The sequence below is a fragment of the Helianthus annuus genome, chromosome 9 (genome assembly GCF_002127325.2).
Source record: "Helianthus annuus cultivar XRQ/B chromosome 9, HanXRQr2.0-SUNRISE, whole genome shotgun sequence".
Classification (NCBI taxonomy): domain Eukaryota; kingdom Viridiplantae; phylum Streptophyta; class Magnoliopsida; order Asterales; family Asteraceae; genus Helianthus; species Helianthus annuus.
Window position 1 is genome coordinate 188,033,025 of NC_035441.2, and position 27,877 is coordinate 188,060,901.

At 37.0% G+C, this 27,877-nt stretch overlaps 1 protein-coding gene across 1 annotated transcript in view; it reads left to right on the forward strand.

Annotated features, from left to right (window-relative positions):
* Positions 1–300: 300 nt before the first annotated feature.
* LOC110880241 (midasin) overlaps positions 301–27,877 on the forward strand; it is a 32,915-nt gene continuing 5,338 nt past the window's right edge. The window contains exons 1-63 of the mRNA XM_022128829.2: positions 301–417; positions 521–666; positions 769–1,112; positions 1,343–1,427; positions 1,529–1,818; positions 1,891–2,034; positions 2,172–2,341; positions 4,341–4,450; positions 4,544–4,663; positions 4,784–4,862; positions 4,944–5,066; positions 5,170–5,254; positions 5,396–5,492; positions 5,582–5,716; positions 5,804–5,860; positions 5,946–6,125; positions 6,248–6,373; positions 11,251–13,359; positions 13,457–13,762; positions 13,840–14,033; positions 14,120–14,174; positions 14,255–14,405; positions 14,526–14,599; positions 14,693–14,816; positions 14,977–15,075; positions 15,162–15,262; positions 15,366–15,455; positions 15,554–15,619; positions 15,700–15,864; positions 15,979–16,186; positions 16,550–17,403; positions 17,508–19,001; positions 19,088–19,268; positions 19,451–19,516; positions 19,706–19,788; positions 19,879–20,130; positions 20,241–20,376; positions 20,452–20,537; positions 20,637–20,698; positions 20,785–20,926; positions 21,012–21,083; positions 21,167–21,287; positions 21,371–21,525; positions 21,608–21,841; positions 22,429–22,608; positions 22,688–22,885; positions 22,972–23,073; positions 23,665–23,895; positions 23,971–24,093; positions 24,174–24,255; positions 24,337–24,467; positions 24,551–24,715; positions 24,842–24,917; positions 25,017–25,129; positions 25,619–25,683; positions 25,770–25,883; positions 25,975–26,043; positions 26,132–26,288; positions 26,395–26,561; positions 26,672–26,784; positions 26,867–27,099; positions 27,216–27,467; positions 27,627–27,824. Of these exons, the coding sequence (XP_021984521.1) occupies positions 562–666; positions 769–1,112; positions 1,343–1,427; positions 1,529–1,818; positions 1,891–2,034; positions 2,172–2,341; positions 4,341–4,450; positions 4,544–4,663; positions 4,784–4,862; positions 4,944–5,066; positions 5,170–5,254; positions 5,396–5,492; positions 5,582–5,716; positions 5,804–5,860; positions 5,946–6,125; positions 6,248–6,373; positions 11,251–13,359; positions 13,457–13,762; positions 13,840–14,033; positions 14,120–14,174; positions 14,255–14,405; positions 14,526–14,599; positions 14,693–14,816; positions 14,977–15,075; positions 15,162–15,262; positions 15,366–15,455; positions 15,554–15,619; positions 15,700–15,864; positions 15,979–16,186; positions 16,550–17,403; positions 17,508–19,001; positions 19,088–19,268; positions 19,451–19,516; positions 19,706–19,788; positions 19,879–20,130; positions 20,241–20,376; positions 20,452–20,537; positions 20,637–20,698; positions 20,785–20,926; positions 21,012–21,083; positions 21,167–21,287; positions 21,371–21,525; positions 21,608–21,841; positions 22,429–22,608; positions 22,688–22,885; positions 22,972–23,073; positions 23,665–23,895; positions 23,971–24,093; positions 24,174–24,255; positions 24,337–24,467; positions 24,551–24,715; positions 24,842–24,917; positions 25,017–25,129; positions 25,619–25,683; positions 25,770–25,883; positions 25,975–26,043; positions 26,132–26,288; positions 26,395–26,561; positions 26,672–26,784; positions 26,867–27,099; positions 27,216–27,467; positions 27,627–27,824 (12,699 nt within the window). The 5' untranslated portion in view covers positions 301–417; positions 521–561. The remainder of the gene's footprint in view (positions 418–520; positions 667–768; positions 1,113–1,342; positions 1,428–1,528; positions 1,819–1,890; positions 2,035–2,171; positions 2,342–4,340; positions 4,451–4,543; positions 4,664–4,783; positions 4,863–4,943; positions 5,067–5,169; positions 5,255–5,395; positions 5,493–5,581; positions 5,717–5,803; positions 5,861–5,945; positions 6,126–6,247; positions 6,374–11,250; positions 13,360–13,456; positions 13,763–13,839; positions 14,034–14,119; positions 14,175–14,254; positions 14,406–14,525; positions 14,600–14,692; positions 14,817–14,976; positions 15,076–15,161; positions 15,263–15,365; positions 15,456–15,553; positions 15,620–15,699; positions 15,865–15,978; positions 16,187–16,549; positions 17,404–17,507; positions 19,002–19,087; positions 19,269–19,450; positions 19,517–19,705; positions 19,789–19,878; positions 20,131–20,240; positions 20,377–20,451; positions 20,538–20,636; positions 20,699–20,784; positions 20,927–21,011; positions 21,084–21,166; positions 21,288–21,370; positions 21,526–21,607; positions 21,842–22,428; positions 22,609–22,687; positions 22,886–22,971; positions 23,074–23,664; positions 23,896–23,970; positions 24,094–24,173; positions 24,256–24,336; positions 24,468–24,550; positions 24,716–24,841; positions 24,918–25,016; positions 25,130–25,618; positions 25,684–25,769; positions 25,884–25,974; positions 26,044–26,131; positions 26,289–26,394; positions 26,562–26,671; positions 26,785–26,866; positions 27,100–27,215; positions 27,468–27,626; positions 27,825–27,877) is intronic.

Consider the following 27,877-nt stretch of genomic DNA (forward strand, 5'->3'; position numbering starts at 1 on the left):
TGCAATGCTACTGCAAAATCCAAGATAAAATCTAAGATAAATGTATATTTAATTTTTTTTATTCTAAGATAAACGTAAATTTAATTTTTTTATGGAAGTGTAAAACATAAACCGGCTTTTAAAAATTTTATTCTAAGACAAACGTATATTTTATTGTTTTATGGAAGTGTATAAGCATAAACCGGCTTTTCAAAAATCAAGATAACTGGGCCGAGCCGTAAGCACTCGGCTTGGAGACCCGGCCCAACCAATACTCGTCAATGAATGTTAACGTTACGCACAGAAATGTATTTAAACCGAGTTAACTCTTAAACCCTAAACCCTTACTTTTAGCCGGAGCAAAGAAGAACACAGTTTACGTACTCTTCTTCAACCAAACAACTCTTGTAACCCTCGATATTCGCTTCCACAACACAGGTTAGTCTTCATTTCAATCAAGAATTTGGTTGTTATTAGCTATTTCACGTTCAATCAAAATTAGGTTACTAGTTTTGGTTGAAATTTGAATCACATGTTCCAGGAGAAAGTTTAAGCTCAAATTGGACTTAGTAAGAAGTATAAATGGCAATTGATGGAAGTTTTCGTATCGAATATGAGCTCGAAAGGTTTCTTCGTCGGTGTCCGAAGCTTGCAGCCGCTCCAGAGTTAGTTAAACTAGTCAAAAAGGTATTGAGGAATGAGGATAATAACATACAGTAACATATAATAACATTAGTTATTATATATGGTGTCGAATGTTAACTCTGTTTCATGTATGATTGTGTTTAGGGGAAGAGTTTAACAGAGGAAGAGCTGATTGATGGAGTAGCAGAGTTACTTTTACATCCTCGTTATACAATCCGGTTAGTGGGATGCTTTCGTCCGATTGCACGCAAGATTGTTGACCGGTCCGTGGCGTTGCTGCGTTTGGTGCCTGATCTGACTTCCAATTCTAGTGATTTAATGCTTGAGTTTGATGAGGGGAGATTGTTTAAGGATACTGAGAGTTCAGAGTGTGAAGAAGTTATTTGTGTTATTAACGTATATGTCAAGCATGAGAGAGGTCTGAAACTTCACGAGCTTGCATGTTTAGCGTTTTCAAGAACACTTGATTTGCTACCCTATTTGTCCGGGTAAGCTTACTTACATATGTACCCATTCATTACGTATACATCTGGGAATTGCAAAGGCATATTATACGTATGGCCGGATTTCCTATGGTTCTTACTTTTGAATTGCCTATGGTTTTTAGTAGTTGCTGCTTCTCGTTTGCTATTTTTATAATTACTTGTTTGCAAGTATTGTTTCGACACAATTCTATATAGGGTTATGCATATTGTTATAGATACCTTCACTCGTGCAGGTCTATAAGAAATTACTTCAGTTTTGCGCCACCGCCATTTAAAAGGATCACAGGGAAGGAATCAATGTCCCATTTGTTAATGCAGGTATGCATAGATCTTAGTCTGCTCTATATCCTTTGAAATTATAAAAGGAATATTAATGTTTATGCAACATTTTGACCTAGTTGTGCTTCTGCTTTTATCAGGAAGGAGTTCATCTACTGGATGCTATGCGAGTATCATACCGTCTTCTTCTAGCAGAACCTGAGTTTTTTTCTAGGCTATGGGACTGGTCCTGTTTTTTGGACCTTTTACATGAGATCACCAGCTTTAACGGAGAAAATACTGAGCTTTTAATGGACATAAGATGGTGTGTGGTTCAAATATTAACGGTTGTTTTAAAAATGAGTGACAGGTTTGTCCGGAAAAAGAAAAGTGACATGACAGCTCCTGACTTTGGATTTGATGACGAAGTCGCATTTGCGTGTTTATTGCGGTTAGTTTATATTAATTGTGTTTTATTACTGTTTGGTAATTTTGTTTTTAACACCTTGTTCTCCAATCATAGGTGGAAGGAGTTTCTTCAGGATGTATCTTTGGAGAAAGCTGGCTGGTATCTTGAACCATTTAGGGAAAGCGGATCGTGTTCTTCTGAAGAAGACATAAATTTGGGCCTTGGGCCATCAAATTGGAGCGACATGGAGGCAACATGGTACCACTATAAGCAACTTAAATTCAAAATAATAGATCTTTTTAAATGGCTGATAACGTGGTTTGTACGCTTCATGTATACTAATGCTGTTTCTATTCATATATTAGTCTGTTGAAGTTCTTTTTAATGTTCGTTAGGGATATGAGTAAAAGTGGAAGACCTTTTGTGGTAACATCTGCTGTGAAGAAAAGTTTTGAGATGGTATGGTTGGCAGTGAGTCAGAGGTGGCCTGTTCTTCTTTACGGTCCAGCAGGAGCAGGCAAAACTGCTCTTATTAGCAAGTTAGCTCATGCTCAAGGGAGTCAAGGTATGCTTTCTTCTATATATATATAGTGAAAGTGTATTGTACAATTTTGCTTAACGTACGCTGCGTAAGCTAAGAAAATATAACAAGTGTGATTAGTTTTATAACATGTGTGATTAGGTTTTTTACCCCATGCGTGATTTCTGATTTTGTACATGCGTGATTATGTTCATGCATGATTATGGTTTTCAACATGCGTGATTAGGGTTTTTGAGTTTTATAACGTGCGTAATTTCATCTTGTACACATCGTACGTTAAGGAATATTGTACGTTAACCAGCCCCTATATATATATAGTAGGTAATTACAGATAGACACCCTCTAGTCTATAAAAAGTGCATAACTAGTCTAATATGCCCCTGCAAGCTAAGGAAATGGAACAAACTATAGCTTGGATCGTAAGAAGAGAGAAACTTAGGCGTCGGCATTGGCTTTGTATAGATGTTCGTAATAGGGTCATACGTTGATATAATTTGTGCACAAAGGTTTCCCTTAGCAATCGGTGCTGTTAATAGCGAGCATAACGCTCACTATAGCATTTAGCGTGGCGATGCGATCATAGTTCTCAATCTGAATTTGCGCTCCATTGCGTGGAAATAGCGAGATTCTAGGTTTTTTTGTTTTAATGTAAATAGCGATAATATATGCCTATAAAACAGCAGAATTTTCGTTTTTTTTTAAATAGACATATGAAAACAGCGTTTTTTTTTATAAAATAATGATAAAATACACATATAAAATATTTCTAAAATCTTCTTCTAGTGTATTGGTCTGATAAAATACACATATAAAATATTTCTAAAATCTTCTTCTAGTGTATTGGTCTGATAAAATACACATATAAAATATTTCTAAAATTATCTTCTAGTGTGTCGCTAAACATAAAAATAGCGCCCGCTATTGCTACGTAGTTTGTCGCTATAGTTCGCTATTCGCTACAACAACTATGTAAGCAACATTTTCTTTGAAAAAATGAAAATCAACTTTCAAAATGCTATGTCTGTGCGTGAAAATCAGGGTTAGCTGTACCAGAGATTGTATTGTACGTTGAGTGTGTTCATAACAGGTTACATAGACCTCTATTTGTAGAGTTGGTAGTTACACATTGATACTTTCTAGTCTATGATAAGTTGATAACTATTTAATGAACTTCTTCAGTTCTTTATACTACTGTATTCATGCTTTTGTTTTGACCTATATGCTTGAGGATTAGGGATCATTGCACATAGATACTTTCTAGTCTATGATACCTATGTAATGAACTTATTTAGCTCTTTATAGTACTGTATTCATGCTTTTGACCTATATGCTTGAGGATTAAGGATCATTGCATGTTAATATGTTTTCCTCTAAAAGTTTTGAGCTGTTTAAATTTTCTCACAGCGTCTTGCAATATCTATATTACTATATAAAGCATTTCCTATGTACAAAATGGTAAATTTCCATCAAATTTTAAGATGACATATGAAGGGTCAAGTTAAAATGCCTAAGTTTTTACCATTTTCTTCCATTCATACCCCTCTTCCCTTGATCTATACTATATATTAGATTATTTATAAATAAAAAAATAAGCTTATGGATAATAAACTCATCACATTCATCAAGAACATATATTCAAAAATACATTCTAATGTATTTGTGTATTTGGACTAAAGGACTAATCAGTGAACCAAAATTAATCAAATTTAACATAAATTGTGTTTTGTAATTTTAGAGAAGTTAGTTAAAAATTTAGATGTAAATTGTCGACTCCGCCGCAACACGCGGGTTTCCCACTAGATAAAAAAATGTTGCAGTATACTATAAAATGTTTATCATAAGGGTTTCCCGTGCGTTGCAGCCGCGAAGCGCGAGTGCTTTTATATATACACACACACAACGTATATACGATTTTTAACGTTTTTAGGTTTGAATTATGTTCTCGGCCCATATTGTCGACTCTGCTGCAATGCGCGGGTTCCCCACTAGCAATTTTTTATATGTGATTTAATTCCCCTTACAGTTCTATCTATTCACATGGATGAGCAAATTGATGGAAAAACACTGATTGGGAGTTATGTATGTGCCGAACAACCGGGTGAATTTAGGTGGCAGCCTGGTTCCCTTACTCAGGTTGGTTATTCTCTTTTTTGATTTTTTTTTTTACTTTTGCTTTGATAGCAGTCAATATCTCGCTTCTTGATCACGTGCTTTTGTTATCCGCAGGCTATCCTTAATGGACTTTGGGTTGTCTTTGAGGACATTGATAAAGCTCCTGCAGATGTTCAATCCATTTTGTTACCTTTGCTAGAGGGTTCTACCTCCTTCTTAACTGGCCATGGGGAGGTACTATCCTATTTTAAAATGGATGTTTTTACGGTTCCATAATGTCAAATGTCTTTTACTGGTTTTTCATCTTTACACGAAGGGGCCGTTAAATTTTGAATCATTGTTTACCGTTTGCAGGCAGTTAAGGTTAGTGAAAGCTTTCGGCTTTTTTCTACAGTATCAAGCTCAAGGTTAGATGCATCCACTGTGACGACAGGTATGTAGATTACATGAGTGGGTAAATTCTCTTATAGTTTTATGTCTAGTGACAAATTTTATATTTTTTTTTAACTTGTAGCTACGAACTCCCTTGGTGCATTATGGAGGAGAGTAATGGTGAGTCCCCCAAGTCGTAATGACTTGCTAAGTATTGTGAAAGCTTGGTACCCCGACTTGGAATCTATATGTGGAAAACTTATAGGTATTCATGTGAAATAATGTACTATGGAATATCTTATTTCATCCTTGTTGGCATAAGACAGTAATACAATACAATTTTTTTTTTTTTTGCATTTCTTTTGCAGAAACCTTTGAAAAGGTTAACCAGCTTGCAGGCTATCAGCTTGGAACTTCTGTTGCTTTTTCTTCTACTGGCAGGTTTTCATTGAGGTATTAATCGAGCCATGTTGTAGATTACTGGATGTGACAATTCAAAGTTACTTATGGAAATGGGTCGAAAGTTACCTGAACTATCTCATGTGATTAGTTAAATTTACGCACCTATATTCAATTATCTTTCTGTACTGTCAGGGATCTTTTGAAGTGGTGCAAGAGAATTGTTGGTTTGGGTTATCGATTTGCAGGGGATAACTTGTCAGTTGATGTGGCTAAGTGCATCTATCAGGAGGTTTTCATATTATCAGTTCTTCTTTTCCTTTTTCTCTGTTGATTATATATGTAAAAATCTTGGGTTGTTAATACGTTTGTGTTTGGCAGGCTGTTGATGTTTTTGCAACCTCTTCAAGTTCAGTCGAAATGCGGTTAAGAATTATGAAAGAGTTATCAGAAATTTGGAAAATACATATTTCAAACGCCAATACATTGTTTCCTGTTGATAAACCTCTTGTCAAGGTTTCTATTTCTCTAACAAAATATATTTATGCGCCATAATGTGTAATTAGTAAAATTACTTTTTTCTTAACATTCTAATATACGCAGGACTTGCGGTCTGAGGTACATATTGGACGAGTAGCTCTTCAGAGAACCGGAAAACTTGTGGGTTCCGTTTTAATGCTATTATTTTGAATATTTTCTATAATGTTTTGTGTTTCTGTTTTTAATTTATTCAACTTGCTTTTAGAAATCGCCTCATGTGATCAAGTCATTCGTTGAGATTCGTACTTCACTTCATATCTTGGAGAGAATAGCTGGATCTGTCAAGTATAACGAGCCTGTTCTTTTGGTTGGTGAAACTGGTACTGGAAAGACAACAATGGTACAGCATCTGGCTGCAAGAATTGGTCAGAAGCTTACAGTTTTGGTATGTATCAGTACAACCTAAATCGACCCGTTTAGGAGAACGGGTTGAATGGCAGCCTGTAGTATTGGAAAGAATAGTTTAATCCATTGTATGATATTGTTTTGTCAAAATATGTGTTGCAGAACTTGAGCCAGCAAAGTGATGTTGCGGATCTATTGGGAGGTTTTAAACCTATGGATGCACAGTTTTTATGCCTTCCTCTATATAAGGATTTTGAAACTCTATTTCGCAGAACCTTCTCTTCGAAGGTATGACGTGTGTCGACATTTTTACACCTTTTGTTATGTTTGAATGATTGTAAATTATTCATTTTTTATATATTAGACTGAATATTAATACAGCTGGCGCTAATTGTATTACCTTAATTAGATTAGAACTAGAATATCTATATATATATCCTGTCCTACATTGTATCAGACACACAATTACAATTACAATCAATATACAATTGATACCAATCTTTATGGTATCAGAGCTAGGAAAACCCTAGTCTCTCTATAGCCGACATCATCACAGCCTCTGCTGTGATTTTCGAAACAATCAGCCCCTGTTCTTTCTGTTCTTTATCGAAACAATCAGAATGTCTTTGATTGAGCCCTTCTCCTCTACTGATAAAACCACACACAACTCCCACAAGTTCGGGTTTACTCTCACCCCGACCAACTATGGCTATTGGAAGGCCATGATCCAGCCGTTTCTCACTACAAACGGGTTGTTTGGTTATGTTAATGGCACAATACTCTGTCCAGAACCCCTGATCCAGCCACCTGCTGCCACTGGAAAGGAGACAACTGCAGCAGCCTCCACTCCTAACCCTAGTTACACGGCTTGGTTTCCAACGATGCACACATTCGTATGCTGCTGATGTCAACTATTTCTGAAGCATCTTTCCAACACGTACAAGGTACAACATCTCGTGATCTCTGGCTTGCTCTTGAACGCGCTTATGCACCGCATACTGCGTCACGAGAATTTACCCTCAAAACTCAGCTGATGAAGATACAAATGAAGGGCGATGAAACTTATGGTGCATATCTTGCTAGGGCACAAGAGTATGCATCTGCCCTAGCAAACATCGGATCTCCAATGTCAGACAAAGACATTGTGATGCTTGTGGTTTCGGGTCTCCGCGATGAATACAACCCGATTAAACAAAACTTGGTAACACGTCAATTCACGGCTGTCTTTTCTGAACTCCCTAGTCTTTTAGCAGACTATGAGTACATGATCAAGAAATCAGCCCCCGAGGTTGGTCCAGCGCAGGCTTTTACAACCTCCAGCAGTCAGAATCCTTCTCTTCCCAGCGATACAATGCAGGCCCTTCAACAGCTTGTTTCCAAACTAGGGCTGCAGCTTCAGCCCGCTACTACCATGCCCTCCTCGTCCTCAAACGCTGTTGGACCAACGGCTTTCTATACAAATCGAGGGCGTGGACGTGGCAACAATTACAACAGGGGACGTGGACGTGGATCATATCAGAATCGCAGCCAAGGAAGTGGAGGTTTTCGCCCTAATCCAGGTCAGTTTAGTTGGGCATCTAACCATAATACTGTTTATGGCACTTGCAACAGGTGCGGAATTGGCCATCTTCCTTCTCAATGCCCGAACCGCGACCCATCTACCTTCCGGGCCAGGCAGCCCTCGGCTTATTATGCGGACACTCGGTCACAAGCATCCTCTCAATGGCTCCCTGACACCGGCTCTAGTAACCATGTCGCTCCGGATATGACGAATTTTGACTCTGCCGAGCCCTACTACGGTGAAGACAATCTGCATGTTGGCAATGGTACTCCTCTTCCCATCTTACATATTGGTTCTAAACAGTTTTACTCACCCAATAAAACCTTTCAATTAACCAACATCTTACATGTGCCTGAAATTAAGAAAAACCTTCTCTCTGTTCAAAAATTCTGTCACGATAATCATGTCTTCTTTGAATTTCACTCTACCTTTTTTGCTGTGAAGGACATGTTTACACGCACTACCCTCCTCATGGGTCCAAGTGACGGTGGGCTCTACACAATTCATCTTCCCAAAAATCAACCAATCCCAAAAGTCGCTTTTTCAACAACCCGTGCACCGGCTTCTACATGGCATCAAAGATTGGGACATCCACACTCCCAACTTTTTCATTCTATGCTTTCTAAATATTGTTTACCAGTTTCCAATAAAGATTCTGTTTTGCATTGTGACTCTTGTTCCATTGGAAAATCTACAAAATTACATTTGTCATCTTCTGAAAACAAAAGTTCACATGTTCTTGATTTAGTGTTTTGTGATGTTTGGGGACCCGCACCTGTCCCGTCTTTCGATGGTCATAACTATTTCTTATTATGTGTTGACCATTTCTCTAAATTTATGTGGCTGTTTCCATTAAAACGTAAATCTGATGTCTTTGAAACCTTTAAACAATTCGTCACTATGGCTGAAAGACAGTTTTCAACCAAACTAAAAACTGTCCAAACCGATTGGGGAGGGGAGTTCAGGAACCTCTCTACCTTTTTCTCCTCCATAGGCATCATACATCGCCTATCTTGCCCTCACACAAGTGAACAAAACGGTGTCGTTGAACGACGACATCGTCATGTTGTTGAAACCGGTCTCACTCTCATGGCACAGTCGGATACACCACAACGGTTTTGGCATTTTGCATTCGAAACTGCTGTCTACCTCATAAACCGTATGCCGTCACGTTCCAATTACATCGTCTCACCGTTTGAACACCTTTTTAAACGGAAACCAATCTTTTCCTTTCTTCGTGTCTTTGGCTGCCAATGTTATCCCTATTTGCGTCCTTACAATCCACACAAGATGGATTTTCGGTCCATCCCCTGTATCTTTCTTGGATACAGCACATCTCATCACGGGTACCGATGCTTTGATCCCGTTTCCGAACGCATCTACATTGCCCGTCATGTTCGGTTCAATGAAACCTCTTTTCCTTTCAAAGCTCAACCCTCTATTCCTTCACCTTCTTCACAACCCGATTCTAGCCCGTACATATCCTCATACCCTACACCTCCTACTCCTACTCCTACTCCTACACCTACACCTGATTTCCCTACCCAGCCACCTCCATCCCCTCCTGTCGACAATCACCTCACACCTCCCACCCCTCCACCTCAAACCTACTCTCGCCAAACTAACACCCGTCCCACCATACCTGCCTTTGAAAAATACTCCCAAACACACCAGAATGTCGATCCTCAACCAACATCCTCCTCACCATCTGATCCCACTCCCACTCCTCTCCCTCTACCACCAACTAACACCACCACTGAACCATCTCAACCCACCCACCGCTCTCGTCCATCTAACTTATGACAAAACCCTAAACAATCCAAGCCATACAATCCCTCATCCTTTCATACCACTCCATCTCCCTCCACCACCGAACCCACCACTTTCGCCACTGCCAACACAGATTCTCATTGGCGTAAGGCTATGGCAGATGAATATTCGGCCCTTATACGGAATGGCACTTGGACACTGGTACCATCTCCACCTAATGCTAATATTGTTGACTGCAAATGGGTTTACAAAGTCAAGCGTGATCAACATGGAACAATTACGCGCTACAAAGCGCGCCTGGTGGCTAAGGGCTTCAATCAGCAACCTGGTATTGACTACACAGAAACCTTTAGTCCCGTGGTCAAATCTACCACCATTCGAGTTGTCCTTTCTCTAGCGGTTACCAAACAGTGGCCGCTACGACAACTAGACGTGCAAAACGCCTTTTTACATGGAGACTTGAAAGAAAAGGTCTATTTAAAACATCCCCAAGGGTTCGTTGACCCACTTAGACCAGCCCACGTGTGCCTCCTTCATAAGGCCTTGTATGGTCTGAAACAAGCACCCCGTGCTTGGTTTGAGCGGCTATCTTCCGCATTGTTGTCTCTTGGCTTCAAAGGATCTAAGACGGATCCCTCTCTGTTTATTTATTCCTCTCACGGGACTCTCATGTATATGCTGGTATATGTTGATGATATTATCTTGACAGGGAATAACAATGCTGCCATCAATAAAGTGGTCAACAGTCTGAGCCATACATTTGCAATACAAGATATGGGGCCCTTATCCTACTTTTTAGGTATTGAAGTGGCTCGCCGAGGTTCTGATATTATCCTATCTCAGAGAAAATACATTAATGATCTATTGGTCAGGGCATCTCTTTCCAAGGCGAAACCAGTTCCTTCGCCATGCACCACTACTGCTCCTCTCTCTCTTGGTGACAGCTCTCCTTTTGATGATCCGGTTAGATACAGACAAATGGTGGGGGCACTACAGTATGTTACTTTGTCACGTCCTGATATTACTTTTGCAGTTAACAAGGTCTGCCAATTTATGCACGCTCCCACTGAAAATCATTGGTCTGCAGTTAAACGTATTTTGAGATATCTTCATGGAACTGCCGATCAGGGTCTTATCATTACCCGATCTGCATCCTCTATTTTGCATGCCTACACGGATGTTCATTTCAATACCTTGAGTGCCTACTCCGATGCTGATTGGGCAGGTTGCCCTGATGACCGTCGTTCCACAGGGGGCTATGCTATCTATCTTGGATCAAATCATCTCCTGGTCTGCAAGAAAACAAAAGACTGTCTCGAGATCATCTACAGAATCGGAGTACAAAGCCATGGCTGATACGGTGGCAGAATTAACGTGGCTTGAAACATTACTGACAGAACTTCGAGTTCCCATGCATTCTGTTCCAAACTTATGGTGTGACAATTTGGGGGCAACATACTTATCCGCTAATCCTGTCTTTCATGCTAGAACAAAGCACGTTGAAGTTGACTTTCACTTCGTTCGTGAAAAGGTTGCTCAAGGAAAACTATGTGTTCAACATATCTCTACAAATGATCAAATCGCTGACGTCTTCACAAAGCCGCTGCCATCAGATCGCTTTCTCTTTCTGAAGTCCAAGCTAAGAGTCGGTCCCCGGCCTTAGCTTGCGGGGGAATATTAGACTGAATATTAATACAGCTGGCGCTAATTGTATTACCTTAATTAGATTAGAACTAGAATATCTATATATATATCCTGTCCTACATTGTATCAGACACACAATTACAATTACAATCAATATACAATTGATACCAATCTTTATTATAAAATGCAGGATAACGAGAGTTTTCTTGCCATCTTAAGAAAATTTGTCAGTGATAAAAACTGGAACAGGTTACTCAATGGTCTTCAGAAGGGTGTCCGTAAAGTGGTTGAAATTGGAAAAAAGACACCTGGCGGAAAAAGAAAACGGCCACTAAGTGAAGAACTTGTAAAAAAATGGGACAAGTTGTCGTTAAGACTTGATGCAGCTCAATCGCAAATCAGTTCTTCAGATGGGATGGTATTTTCATTTGTAGAGGGAATTTTTATAACAGCTTTAAAAAAAGGTGAATGGATATTACTGGATGAGGTTAATTTAGCACCCCCTGAAACTCTTCAAAGAGTTATTGGTGTTCTTGAAGACGAAAGTGGGTCCCTTTGTTTAGCAGAAAGAGGAGATGTGGATTATATATCTAGAAACCCTAATTTTCGGATTTTTGCTTGTATGAATCCCGCAACTGATGCCGGTAAACGAGATCTTCCATTGTCGTTAAGAAGCCGCTTTACAGAGTATTTTATGGATGACGTGTTGGAAGACAAAGATCTGGAGCTTTTTATTAATGAATTTATCGGAGCAGACGGTTCAATTAAAGATATAACTAGTAAAGTCTTGAAGTTTTATAAAATGGCAAAGAAAGAATCCGAAGAGAGGCTGCAGGATGGGGCTAATCAAAAGCCTCAGTACAGTTTACGGTCACTTTATCGTGCCCTAGAATATACAAAGAAGGCAAGACATAAATTTGATATTTCAAAAGCTATTTACGATGGGTTTTCGATGTTTTTTCTCACTATGTTAGATCCTCCTAGTGCCAAGTTAATGAACTCATTAATCGTTGAGCACCTATTGGATAAGAAAGTGGCCCCACATGTTTCGTTTGATAAGTATATTACGGGCCCGAAGAACTTCAAATCTAATGATTTTGTGGACAACTATCAATTGACTGATAGTGTTAAGGGGCAGCTTAGTAATTTAGGACGTGCTGTATTTATAGGAAGATATCCGGTTTTGTTACAGGGGCCCACGTCTAGTGGAAAGACTAGTCTTGTTCAGTATCTTGCTGCAATAACCGACCATGAATTTGTACGGATTAATAATCACGAGCACACTGATTTACAAGAATATCTGGGTTCTTACATTACTGACGCTACTGGAAAACTTGTTTTTCAAGAAGGGGTGTTGGTTAAAGCGGTTAGACACGGGTATTGGATTGTTCTTGATGAGCTTAATTTGGCTCCGTCTGATGTTTTGGAAGCGTTAAATAGATTGCTTGATGATAACCGTGAACTTTATGTTCCTGAACTATGTGAAACAATTCACGCACATAAAGATTTTATGCTGTTTGCCACTCAGAATCCACCTACCTTTTATGGTGGACGAAAGATGCTCTCTAGAGCTTTCCGAAATCGGTTTGTTGAGATACACGTGGATGAAATTCCACAGAATGAACTGATTACGATTTTGGAGAAACGTTGTAAGATTGCTCCTACATATGCAAAGAAAATGATCGATGTCATGAAGGATTTGCAGCTACGTAGGCAGAGTAGTAAAGTTTTTGCTGGAAAACACGGGTTTATTACCCCTCGTGATTTGTTTCGGTGGGCTGATAGGTACCGGATGTTTGGGACATCATATGAAGATCTAGGACGTGACGGGTATTATTTGTTGGCTGAAAGACTGCGTGATGATGTAGAGAAGAAAGTTGTTCTAGAAGTTTTGGAGAAGCATCTACGAATCAAACTTTCTAGCAGTCTTATGTACAGAGAAGGAAATGCAGATCTGAAGTTGCAAAACTCTTTGGTTGCTTCGGGAGATCTTGGAAGGGTGGTTTGGACCGATAGTTTGTGGCGGTTATACTTTCTTGTTGAGCGGTGTTATAGGTTACGTGAACCGGTGCTTCTGGTTGGAGAAACTGGTGGTGGCAAGACAACAGTATGTCAGTTGCTGAGTATTGCCTTGGGATCCAAGTTACACATCTTGAATTGCCATCAATACACCGAAACTTCTGATTTTCTCGGGGGATTCTATCCTGTTCGAGAAAGATCAGAATTAGGTTCGGATTTCAAAGTTTTGTGTGAGCAATTGCTGCAGTCTAAAGCTTTTAAGCACTTTCCTCTTGATGCTGTAAGTTTTTTTTTCTTACGTTCGTATTTTGACAATTTTAACAATATAGGTCTTTGGTGTATTTATGGCGCTTCAGATGACACTTATCTTGTAACAGAAAATTTCGTTCGACATTAATCAAGCATCAACTACACTCGATCAAGTGAATAAAGTGATAAAATGTTACAGAGAAGGTCAAATCCTTCACGCTGATGTCACCTGTGATGAAATCAATTATATTGAAGAAACCATAGAACGACTATCTCTTCTTCATAAAAGATGGTCCACAATCTTTAACTGGCAAGATGGTCCTCTTGTTCAAGCAATGAAAAATGGTGACTTGTTTCTTGTGGATGAAATATCATTGGCTGATGATAGTGTTCTCGAACGACTGAATAGTGTCCTGGAGCCTGAGAGGAAATTGGTGGGCTTTCTTTCGTTTCTTTCAATTTTTCTTTTCTTATTCAAGTTCTATTAAAATAATATATATATTTTTAACAGTCTTTGGCAGAAAAAGGGGGTGCTGATCTTGAGAAAATAACAGCGCATGAGAAGTTTTTTGTACTTGCTACTATGAATCCTGGTGGTGATTTTGGGAAAAAGGAACTATCTCCTGCACTTCGCAACCGGTTTACGGAAATATGGGTACCTCCTGTGAGTGAGCTGAATGAGCTCAAATGTATAGCATCAGAGAAGTACGTCATGAATTTTGGCTTACGTCTAGAAGATTTTGAGCAGGTTACGTAGATTATATGTTCCTAATGTATGTGTCATTTTGCAGGATCTTAAACCCTAAGCTCTCTTTTGTGGCGGATGTAATTATAAATTTCTGGGAGGTATATTTTACTTTACAGTTTAGATGCTGTATAACACTCTTGTAATTGGTTTATGACGGTATGAATTTTGCTGTTTATAGTGGTTCAATCGGTCACAAATGGGAAGAACGCTTACAGTTAGAGATCTTTTGTCTTGGATAGATTTTATCAATGTAACTGAGAAAAGTTTGCATCCAGAAGTTGCATTGTTGCATGGTGCATTTCTCGTCTTGCTTGATGGACTAAGCTTAGGTATGATCTCAAGTCACCATTTTAGTAATTGGTGTCAAATGTTTCATAGTATTTGCTTGTTCTTATGTTTTCAGGCCTTACTGTCACTATCTTAATGCTTGTTGCTTTTCTTTTTATTAGGTACAGGAATTTCGAAAATCGAGGCTGATGACTTGAGGGAAAGGTGTCTGTCGTTTCTTATGGAGCAATTAAAGGTACTGTTCAGAGTATTTATATATATATGTTTGTATATATATGTATGTATATATATATTTTAAATCTTTTAATTAAACCATGCATGTTTGCAGGCAAATCTTTCGATGACAGAATATAATGATTGGTCTAATCTTTTGAAGTCAGCTGAGGTACCACCTAATAGTGGCATGGAGATAGACAGTTCTTTCGGAATTCATCCATTTTATATCGAGAAAGGTGTGTCACTAGATTATTTAGTTGTATATATCTGAACATATAAACTACCGGATTTGTTTAACTTCTGCCTTGAAACTAACTAATACTAGTGGAACTACAAATGCTCATCATTAACCGTGGTAAGTACCTGTCTAATGCAAGTTATTTTTTTGGGCCTTAGGTAATAATCGTCTACAGGCTGAAGGATTCGAGTTTCTGGCTCCGACCACCCGCAGAAATTCCTTACGTGTACTTCGGGCTATGCAGCTTAAAAAGCCTGGTACTTACATATTATGATTTTTGGAATGAAGAATTTACTATGTTCAAATGAAGTCTTAGCCATATTTTCTTGTTTGTACGGTGTAGTTTTATTGGAAGGAAGTCCAGGTGTCGGAAAGACGAGTCTTATCCTTGCTCTCGGCAAATTTTCTGGACATTCTGTTGTACGGATAAATTTATCAGAGCAGGTAATCAAATTTCTGCCTTTTTTATTAATTGTTTGTTACATTTCTTTATTTTCCATTTATACTGGTGCTGACTGCTGACCTGTCACATGGCTAATCAAATCAGACTGACATGATGGATTTACTGGGATCGGACTTACCTGTTGAAAGTGATGAAGGAATGCAGTTTGCTTGGTCTGATGGTATCCTCTTGCAGGTTAAAAATTGCTGTTTCAGTTTAGTTATTTTTAACTTTTTTATAGCCCTCTTTGCAAGTATGTTTAAGATATCTAGTTTTTATAAAACATCATTCAGGCTCTGAAGAATGGATCTTGGGTTTTGCTTGATGAACTTAATCTTGCTCCTCAATCTGTGTTGGAGGTCTGGCTTGATCTTGTTTCCTATTAAAGTTCAGTCATTTAAAAAAAAAATATATGTACTGATATTGTTTTTGGAATTAGGGCTTAAATGCTATACTAGATCATCGAGCGGAAGTTTTTATTCCAGAACTGGGTCGTACTTTCAAGTGTCCTTCGTCTTTCAGAGTGTTCGCTTGTCAAAATCCTTCCAATCAAGGGGGTGGGAGGAAAGGACTTCCCAAATCTTTTCTCAATCGCTTTACGAAGGTCTTTTATTATTGTTATTATTATTATTATTATTATTATTGTTATTATTATTATAATATTGAGACATCATATGTATTGGGTCATTATTGATGAAATATTTTGATATTGTTTCAGGTATATGTTGATGAGTTAGTTGAGAAAGACCATCTCTTCATCTGTCGTTCGTTGTACCCGTCTATCCAAGAGTCTTTGCTTGTGAAGCTTATTGCTTTTAATAAGCGTTTATATGAAGATACGATGATAAGCCATAAATTTGGACAATCTGGATTCCCATGGGAGTTCAATTTACGAGATATTATTCGTTCATGTCAGATCATAGAAGGTTTTATTTTATCTCTTTTATTTTATACTTTATAGCGATAATATATACATAGGCCACCCAAGTATTCAAAAGTTTTCATGTTGGTTTCATTTATGCCAAATTCAGCAAAAACATGTCAGATGGTTCTAAATAAAAAATATGCTCTTACATTTAAAGCTTTTTGTAACATCTTGAGCTGTAAAATTGACAATAATGCTCTAGAATATATTCAGGGGGATTTTTGTCATTTTACAGTTTTACAGCAGGTCTTTTTTGAAATCGCCATGCGTGAAACCAAAACGATACGTATTTTTATATTTCATCTATCCATAATCTTATCAAGTCATCTCTAAGTTCATGTGGAAAATGTCATTTTTTTTGTAGGTGCTCCTGGAAGTGCAAAGAACGATTGCTTTCTCAACACTGTGTATGTCCAAAGAATGCGTTCTTCCACTGACCGACAGGAAGTCATTAATCTATACAAACAAGTTTTCGGAGTAAAACCGGTTATAAATTTATACCCAAGGGTGCAGCTTGATCCAGAAAACTTGATCGTTGGAAACACGTATGTGAAAAGGAACAATACCAAAGCATCAGCCCTATCTTCATGTGAACTAAAAATATTGCCAGGTCAGCGTCAAAGTCTGGAAAGTGTGGCGCAGTGTCTGCATCATCAATGGCTGGTCTTGCTAATAGGTCCAGCAGCATCTGGTAAAACTTCTTTAATAAGATTAATGTCACAGCTCACTGGAAACGTTCTAAATGAACTTAGCCTTTCTTCTGCTACCGATATATCTGAACTACTTGGGTGCTTTGAGCAATATAACGCTATTCGTCATTATCGTCTTGCCATTGACCAAGTTGACCGATACATGAATGCATGTATGTCTGTTAAAACATTCACAAAACGAAAGAGTTTGATCAGCCGTTGGCTTTCTTTCTCATCAACTATCGATCATGGTTCTGCAAGTTTTGTAACTGCATCTGTTGAGAAATGGAACCATGGAGTTTTTCGTTCGCTACCGTTACTAATCGATATTATCGAGGATTTAAAACTGGTTTTGGAAAGTGATTCTGAAGATCTTGATAGGTTGCTGAAGATTGTTACGAAGTTGGAAGACGATCAGAGGAAACTGCTATATCCTGCAAAGTTTGAATGGGTTACCGGATTGCTTATTAAGGCTATAGAGAATGGAGAGTGGATTGTACTTGAGAATGCTAACCTTTGCAACCCTACGGTTCGTATTCTATATTTTTTTTTTTTTGTACAAATTAAGTAACAAGATATTTTTTGTTATATTGCAAGTTTAGTCGATTCTTAATTTTGTTTCTCTTACTGTAGGTTCTTGATAGAATCAATTCTCTAGTTGAGCAATCTGGGTCAATAACGGTCAATGAATGTGGGACCATAGAAGGAAAACCACTGACCCTTCGGCCCCACCCTCAATTCAGAATGTTCCTCACGGTTAACCCAACCTATGGTGAAGTATCACGAGCCATGAGAAATAGAGGTGTTGAAATCTTTTTGATGCGGCCGTACGGTAAAATTGGTTTGACTGATTACGAGAATGAACTCAAAGATGTGAAACGATTTCTTGCACTTTCAAATATACCCGGTGAATTTTTAGTTAACGCAATGGCTAAATCGCATCTTTCTGTTAAAGAAATTGGGTTGCAGCATGACGTCCGCATTTCAAACGTTGAACTTATGAGGTGGGTCCAGTTATTTCAACGTCTTGTTACAAATGGAAATCAGGCTTTATGGAGCTTGAAAATTAGCTTTGAGCATACGTATCTTTCCTCTTTAGGGCATACTGAGGGAAAAGATATTATCAATGAAACGCTTAGTTCTTACCTGTCGATGCATGAAGTTTACAATTATGGATCTTCTCCGGATTCTTCTTTATGCTTGCCTGGCGGATGGCCCACAGTGTTGACGGTGTGTGATTTCGTACGGTACTCAGTTGAAACTTCGGTTAAACAAAACTGCATGAATGTGGAGTATCTCGGGGCTCAAATGGCCTCACTTTCATTTCGGGATGCTTTCGGTTCGCACAAAATCGAACAAGTTCAATGTCACAGTGATTCCATGAGGACATATGTAACAGATGTAGGTCTATTGCATGACATGGCATTCCCAAAAGCTGACGTGGCAGGGTTGCACACTGTCAACCAAACGAGATTCGATGCAGCACATCTGTACAAAAAGCTTTTGTTTGCGGCTAATTGGACCATTGAACAGGCTACAGAAGCGGACCTTAAAGTGTATCTTTTGTGGTTCCGATGGTTGAGTGATCATTTACAAGGACACTGCTCGTTTTTCTCATCCTTTTTAAAGCTTCTGAACCAAGAACTTGATCATCCTATTTGGCATTGCATTAGAATGTGTCGTGATGTTGACCACTCGGATTCGATATCATCCAATTCAACACCTATGCTTTCACTGGAGTATGCTAATTTAAACGCAATGGTATCTGAGTCTAGCAGCCAACTTCTGAAAAAAGCGGTCAAGTGTGTTGAGTTGCTAAGGGTTAGTTACCAACAATGGCAAGCTGAGAGCGAGTTTAACTTTAACCATGGTGAGAGTGAGTTTAAGTACAGGGCTGTTTTGCTATCTCTAAGGAATCTTGAAGAAAAAATTCTTGTTACGATAGTCGAATCTCCTTTCTTTGATACGCTTTTTGAACTTTATAAGAAGCTCATTGGTGATCATATATCTGCATGGAATGGGTTAGTTTCGTCTCAGTTTGATTGCATGTTAATTTCTTGGCGGTCTTTGGTAAAAGATGCTAGAAAATTGAAAGAGTTTTGCGCAAATGAAGTAGAAGTATTTCAGGTGCCTTTTCTTAAATTACTTTTTTCTTGGGATCTTTTTGTTTCTTTTTATTTGTTTTGCATTGCACTAAATTTGAATTTGTGTAGAATGACATGAAGGATTTGGAAAGAGATTTTTCGTGGAATTTGAATTCACAGAGGTCGCTGCTGTGGGTATATGGTGGTCATCCATTTACGCCTTCTTCTGTTGAAATATATAACAAACAGAAGCAGCTCGTAAACCTTTGTCATACTATTTGGTCAAGAGAGATGCCCTTGCAGGAACTAGGTTCTTTTATTTGTTCCTTTTTTGATAATGTTATTGTTCTTTGTATTATTATTATTATATTATTATTATTGTTATTATTATTATTGTTGTTGTTGTTGTTGCTGACTTGTTGTTATTGCTATTGTCATCTTTTACAATGCTATCCTTTTTTACATGCTAACATGCTTCTATTTTTTTTGTAGCCCAAAAAGACTCTACCGAGACTGCTGTTTCTACCAATCCTGAACTACGTTTTCTTGCTATGCAAGGTAAAGTTTTAAAACATTGGTATACAATTCTCTTTGAAGTTTCTTATTATAGTGTAGTACGGTATGCAATTATGTAATATTGTTTCTACATTTGTATGTAACCATTTTCCTATTTCGGCTACTTAAAGTAGCAAACTAATTACAAGATTTTATACATCAGCTGTGATTTAGTGTTTCTTCTATATGAAGGTGTTTGCATGTCTGCATTTATCATGAGCAAAGTAGATGAAGACAACCTTGATGTGTTAAAGCAGATGGAGGACATGTATCAGGTACCGTATATGAAACTTTTTTTAATTATTTTCTGTTTATACATTATTCTAAAACAATAAATTTCATTTTTCTTTGTACTAATTTTGCAGATGCTGTTAAGTAAGTTTCATCATGAAAAGGACAAGCTGGAAAGAAATAAATCGACTAATGAGCAAGCTTCATCTTTTGGTGCTCTATCTAGTTGTTGTGTGATGAACACAGACATGTTATGCCAACCTTCTGGCTTCAGTTGTTGGCTTGATAATCTTCCTTTGAATGATTATTCAAGTTTCGGTCTTGATATGATGCTACTTCAAGAGCTATCCAATATCGTTGTTCTTGATAGGACGGAACTAGAATCTGTAAGATTAACATCTTTTTATTATTATCAAATCGGTATTTCGTGTTTTTCTTAAGGATGTTTTTTTGCCTTGAGGTTTCATATGTATATTTTTTTTTTGGCTCTTTTTAGGGTTTATCTTGTTTGCGTTGGCGTTTGGAATCTACTATGCAGTTTTCACTTGATTCTTCTTCAAGGCCTCCAACTGATTTCTCTCCTCATCAGAAACTTTTATGGGTTCTTGACGCTTGGGCCTCTGTCAATCCTGGTTAGTGTAACTTTTTCCCTAAAAGACGATTTTGACCTTAAACTATCTAATCTGCGCTTGTTAATGTTTTAACAGCACAATCAAGCATATCTAGTACTGTTAATGAAATGTGGTTTAATTGGCACACTTCATTGTGGAAACATCACTTGAATTGTGAAAAGGTATGTGTTAGTCATGGTCAATTACGGTTGATAAAAACAGAGGACAAATCGTTCTTTTGTGCAAAAACTTATCCTTTTTTTTTTAATTTTGTGATACAGACAAATTTGGTACCTGATATGCTTTTTCAACCCGTGGCAACACTGTCTTTAGACAAGATTCTGTACGGAACTATTTTTCTCGATTGATGCTTGTTTTTTCAGTTATCGTGATTAACATGTTCTATAATTTTTTCTTCTTTAAATGAAGGCAAAGCACGGTTGGTATCGATGATTTTAATGCACATAGCTTAAAACTTGGAATTGCATCTCGTATTCTTTGGCTAAGTTCTCCACATGTTGCTGAGTGCCGTAGTTTCTTTGTATCATCTGCTCGATCTCTGTTTCAGCAGGTAACCTTTTATTTTTAACTTATTAATTATTATTAATGTATTCTGAAAGCACAAATTTTTTAATTTTTCTTTATATCTCATCCAGATAATACTTGCTCATGAGAAGTCCTTTGAAGCTGATAAATATTCTTTGATAAAATCCGAATTTTCAGCTCAGGTAAATGCGATCAAGGCACTTTTCCTTTTTCAGGTGTAACATATAATATAATTATTTGATGTAATTTATAACATTTATTACAGCAAGTCGATGTGAATCGTTTCATGTCTCTTCTCACATCATCAACCCACTCAGTTTTGAAGTCTTCAATTGAACCATTTATCATTCCGCTGCTTCATGAGCTATATTCACAGAATTCTACAGGTGAACTGATGATAATAATTAATTCATCCGTTTTTTATCAGTTTTTTCTTGTGTTTGATAAACTAAATGTCCTTTCTTTGCAGAATCTTTGTTTAATCTCGGTAGCGCATGGTTAAGACTTGGAGGTTTACGTTATCGTCTTCTCGTATGCTGTGATGATGTGGATCCCGCTGTGAAGAAGAATTTTAAATATATTCAACTCACAGAGAGGATTGCATCACTTGAACTTGATATTCAAGTAAGATTTTACACAAAGTTTTACGTCTTGTGGTTTTTTTTTAATCTTTTAACGTTCTGTGATGTTGAAACCGTTGTTACAGGTGCGCGAAGAGTGTGTTTATCTGGCAGGATGTTTCTCATTAAGTGAGGCTGATAAGGAAAAAGAAAGATTGTTAAATAATCTTAAAAACGAAAGAAACAAACTCCAAAGACAAGTGGTGTTTCGTTCGGATCCTCGGAAGTTTAAGAAGTTGAGATCAGAATGTGATGAATTCATGAAATGGGTTGTAATGCCGTTTGCGGATTTTGGGGTTGCGGATATACATAATTGGCAGGTACTGTATGAGTATTATACTAGTAAATAGAGGCTATGCAGTTAATATCGGTGATGTATCATTTATCGGTCCCCTTGGAAAATATCGGTCAGAATATCGGCAATATTGACTGATAAGTGACCGATATAACTGATATATCACCGATTTTTCCGATATCAGTACGTATACTCCTAGTTCTACCATTTGTCTTTCTGCTTATTCTGCCATTAGTGTTTTAAGTCATAACTGTTGATTGTTTGTGTTAAATGTTAGTTTTTTAAGTCTTAATCAGTTCATACTTGCTACTATTGTTGGTGTTTTGCAAGTTGCAAAAGGTTGATTTGTTAATGGTAGGAAAGTATACTGAATTGTTAATGTTAAATTGCTATATATAAATTCTGCATGATATTAACATTACCGATATCCCACCGATATCTCACCAAGATAACCTATATTTCGAATATCAGTCCTTGACCGATATCCGATATGTCACCGCATTAACTGCATAGAATAGAGGTTGCGACACGCGCTAATTGGAAGACCATCGTGTAATATTGATGCAATGTACCTGGCTGCTAACCGTCTCTTTTTGATTTTTTTTTTTTCAGGAAACTGCAACACGTTTTGTGGACCGATTATCAAACGAATATTCTGAATATGTTGATATAGTTCAACCTGTTCAGATTGCAATATATGAGATGAAGTTAGGCTTGTCACTGGTGCTGTCTAACCGTCTACGTGATCAATATCTGGATAGAGTCGGGCAGAGAAATATTGATGTTGTTTTGGTAAATATATAAATCTCTCTTTGCTGTTACGTTATGGTTAGTGTGTGCACCCTGATGTTGACTTTTTTTTGACCGGCAGGGGGCACTTTATTCCTTTATAAGATTCCCGAGGGGCATGGGAAGAAAGTATGTTACAATCATTGAGGATGATTTGATTGATTTCAATGCTAAACTTTCGTATTTTGATGAATCTTTCCCTACTTACATGGGGGAGGATGATATGAAGATGGTGAAAACTTTGGTTACTGTTGCAAGAGATAATAACAAAGATGAAGAGGTTATACACAGTTGACAATTCTACCTCATTTGTTATTCTTTTATTGGAATCTAAAATGCTTGATGCATGTTTTATGTTTGTTTAAGGTATCCATTTTGCAACTGAAAGCTTCGATTCATAAAAACAGTCTTCTTCGTGTGGTGCATTATGTGGCCACGGCACATTTTCTTGACAATGCGTCTTTCGAGGTATTAATACACTTCTATTTTCATGCTCTTTAAGTTTGACCTTATTCATCGTTTTATTTGTTATCTTTTACAAATTCCTAATTTTAACACGTCTTTTCTTTTGATGAAACTTCAGTTTGTAGTATTTTATTATACAAACCTTAATTTTTTAGAGTTTTATATATATATATATGTGAATATATATTAGTTTTTCAAAGGAAATGAAATAACAACTAACTAATTAAGTTTTATATTTAAAACTGAAGTGATAAATAATAGTTTTTTTAGGAGAGAATAGCTGAATACTTTGGGAGTAAAAAAGGAGGAAACTAATTGAATTTGTGATGTAATTGGTCAATTACGAGAGAGAAAATTCAGTAAAATGCAAACTCTAAAAGATTATTAATTCTAACTGTTAATTACATGTGTAAATATGTGTTTACTAAATGGTGGTTAACATTGCCCTAAGGGCAGATGTTAGAATACCTCTACGGCCCTACCTATTTAAATAATATAGATATGATTTAAATCTTTTACAACGTCATTTTTGTTTGAGAACATATACAAATTAGTTGTACTTACTATTTCCATTTCTTTTTGCACAACAATTAGCTCTTGGAGAAGATGTTTAATAGGTTTGCAAAACTTTATGTAAAAATGAAGACTCAAATGAGAATCAAAGAAGAGCTTGATTCTCAGCAGTTCCAGTTTAAACCTCGTGCTTTTGATATAAAGAATGTCATCGAAATTGACGTTTCTACCCTCGAAAGTTCAATTGCAAATGAAGCTTTTTCAGAGTGGCAGGAGTTGGCTACTGAGGAAGTTGAAGTATCTGTGGAAAAGGTAACAAAATATTATATAACTATATGACGCTAGTGTTCAAGGCACAGTGCTAATGCAGATACATGTTTCTTATAGAACAATGTAGGTGATGAGGATGGAATCTTGGAGAAAGATTGGAATCTTCTGCTAGAATCCATGTTGAACGAAATGGTCAATTTATTTTGTACCTTATTTGGTTCTACGGATCTCCTTCAACCTGTGAGTCGACTTTATCGTCTTTTGTGTTAATAATGGGCAGAGCACTCAGATCATTTCTAATAGCTGTTGCTTTTACTCAGGTTGGTTTTGTTCAATTATCTGATTCCGATAGGCTGTGTTCTTTCTTGGATTCTTATACTCTGGGTACACGAGTACTAAAAGGTGATTGATTCGGGAATTATAATGTTACGTGTGATTATTTTCACTTAAATAGAAATCTCATTTTGTTACTATTATTTTCAGATCTAAAGGGCTTATTGTGTTCTAGTTTGGATTCTAAAATTATCCCAGAACATGTACTACGCCTTTGTCTGGAGCATGATAAGAATTTTAATTCATCTCGTCTACTAAAAAGTTCTTACAACTTCTACAAGGTTTTGTGTGCCATTACTTTTTTCCGTTGATAAAAGGTTTTCTTTTCTAATTTTATTTTTAACTTTGTCGGCTTGTGATATAGGATTCAAATGCTTCTATGCTGGCTAAGATGGTGGGCCCGGTTATGAATCTCAGACAGCGAATTCGGCATCTTATGAGTGAATGGGATGATCATCCTGCTCTTCAGAAAATTGTGGATGTGATCGATATGATCTTGTCTATCCCTATGAACACCCCTCTTGCTAAGGTACTTTTTTTAAGATAAAGAAGACAATATTGGTAACCGACTTGTGTTACTTATAGGCTATGTCATGTGTGCATCCATATATCATGTAGATTTCGTAATAGTGTATGTTGGTTTTGTACTTTATAGGCTATGTCAGGCTTGCAGTTTCTACTTAACAGGGTTCGCAACCTTCAAGAAACTGTATCAAAATTCCCCCTTTCTGGTAAAGTTTTTTTTTTTTTTTTGTTGCTTTTGTTAGGTTTACAAATATACCAATTCTATAACCTTAAGGGTCCACTTGATTTTCTTTTTGAAATTGCAGATCAGTTAGATCCAATTGTTAGTCTTGTGTCGTCATGGCAAAAGATGGAATTTGAATCATGGCATGCTTTACTTGATGAAGTTCAAGCACGGTTTGACACTAATGCTGGCCAGGTATGATTTAGTGTAGTTATTAATGATTATATTATTAGGGTAGGGATCCTGTACATTAATCAAGAAGTGTGAGAAGTGTATTATAACACTATATAACACCATATAAACACCGTATAAGTGTATAACATTATGTAACACCATATAACACCATATAACACTATGTAACACTATATAACACTATATAACAATATATAACGCTATACATCTATCATAGACATGCTATCAGACAAAATATAGTGTTATATTTGTTATATAGTGTTATATTTGTTATATAGTGTTATATAGTGTTACATAGTGTTATATGGTGTTACATAGTGTTACCCGGTGTTTATGGTGTTATATAGTGTTATATATAGTGTTATAATACACTTCTTACACTTCTCACACTTCTGGATTAATGTACAGGATCCTCTATCTATATTATTATTCAACTGTTGACTTTTTATATATGTGATTTGTAATGACTTATTCTCTTTAACAATGTTGCAGTTGTGGTTTCCATTGCACTCGGTTCTTCAAAAATGTTCTGTGGATGCTCACGACACAATGCAGAGGCATGTTTATAACATGTGATGTAACTAAGAAATTCTAGAAGTTGAACGTGTAAGGTTTTTAACATATTTACTTTTCTTGAACACAGCTTGAAGGAGTTTATTGAGACTTCCAGCATTGGTGAGTTCAAAAAGCGTCTTCAACTTCTTTTTGCCTTCCATGGTCACATCAGCACCGAGATTTGTCAGAAATCTAGTTCAAGGTTTGTCAATTCTCTGTATTTCTTTAGATCTTAAAATATAGTTTAATTATAAATTTCATGATCATATTTTATATCGTATTATGTCATGCAGTCTTGGCCATGAGGATAATGTGAAGATTTTGTACAATACTTTTGGCTACTACATACAGTTCTTGCCGATGTTAGTTCTTTTCTAACGTATTAAATCAATATTTTTTTTACACTGTTACATAAGAATTTGACAAAAAATCAAAATTTTTGTATTTCAGTATTATGGAGCAATTAGCATCTAACAGAAAGAATATTGTGGAAGAATTGAAAGAACTCTTAAAGCTGTGCAAATGGGAACGTAATGAGTGGTATATGACAATGGAGACTTCAAAGCGGACCCGTGAGAAATTTAAAAAGCTGATTCAGAAGTACACTGTGAGTGACATTAATCCATATCTTATATCTTTAGAGTAGAAAAAAATAAATTAGCAATTTTGTTTCTTTTGTTGCCCCTTGGACCTTACATGTTTTAATGTCATAGGATGTGCTGAAGCAACCTGTAATGTTTATTATCAATCAAGCAACTGGTCAAAGTGGATTAAAAACACTAGCAGCTAATGATCGAACATTGTTTTGTAATTCTTTCGTGAAATATAAGCCAGTTCTGGATGTTGCTTGCCAAGTAATACATTTGGGAAACGAAAAGAGGTACCTATATATGTTGTCAAGCCTCTGCTATGTACTGGTCTCGATTTCATCTTATAAGTTGGTTGATTTGGGCTGCTTACTAATGCACCGACCCGTTTCAACTCGTACAGGTTCATATGGCCTTCCACTTGGAGAAATAAAGTGGATCTTGCATTTGAAGATATGCGAGCCGCACATTTCAAAAAGCCTGACCGCACATGTGTCCAATTGCATGAGGCAGAAGGTTATTTTCGTCTTTTTTCAATAAAAATGTCCAATTTTACATTATTTTTATCTAATGTTATCAACTTCGGGAAAATTTCCAGAAAATATAGATATTATCCGGAAGTCCATAGATAATTTATCTTTAAGTGATGTGACAAAGGAAGAGTGGGACGTAATCCAATACACATTTGAAACAATAAGCACAAATATTATTTATTGTGGTGAACGTTGGAAGGAAGAGAAAAAGAGTTTGCTGAAAAGACGGGCTCTAGCTGAACTACTAAAACTTCTCGACAGTTGTGGATTAGCCAAGCATAGACCTGCATCCAATGAGGTACGAATATTACTTCTCTTTTTTTGAAATTACGGCAATGTTTTTTTTTACGTCAAGTTATTTTCTTGTCGTCACTTCTGATGACTCATTTCTTCTGGTCGGTTTGTAACATACAGGATCAATCCGTGAAGAATAAGTCAAGGTTTTTCCAACCGTCTTATGTTATGGAGCATTTGTTACTTACCGAAAGTAGATTATCTTCTGGAAACGTTGATGTTGCTTCGGAAGAGAAAGCTCAAAGTCTAGCCATGGATAATCTAGAAACCATCTGGAAATCAGCAAATGAGTACTTCTTCAAAAGTATGTCTTCTTTTGGCCGTTTGCAAGATGTTTGTTCGAATTTTCACAAGGACTTTACAAAAGAACAGGTAATCATCGAAATCATTTTGACTTGGATTTAATTTGTTTGAAAACAAATACATTGTTTTATATGTGTACGTTATACGTATTTCATTAGGTATGTTGCAAGAAGGTATTTGCACAGCTTATGCTATTACATTTTAGTGACCTTTTCTTTGTGTGTGTAGGCTGAGGTGGCTGTTTCATACCTTGATCATCTTGTTGAGATACAAAAATCTCATAGGGCTGATGCCTATGATCTTGCCAAGGGTTTGGAACTCTTAAAGAAACACAGTTTGCCGTTACAGAGTTTATTTTCAAGCAGCTCTGGCGGCTCCTTTTCTCACAATCAAGAAATTGTTTCTAATTGCATGTGGCGTCAGAAGGTTTTTTGTTTTTCAATTGCATTTAAGTATTTATATGCAACAGTAATAGTATT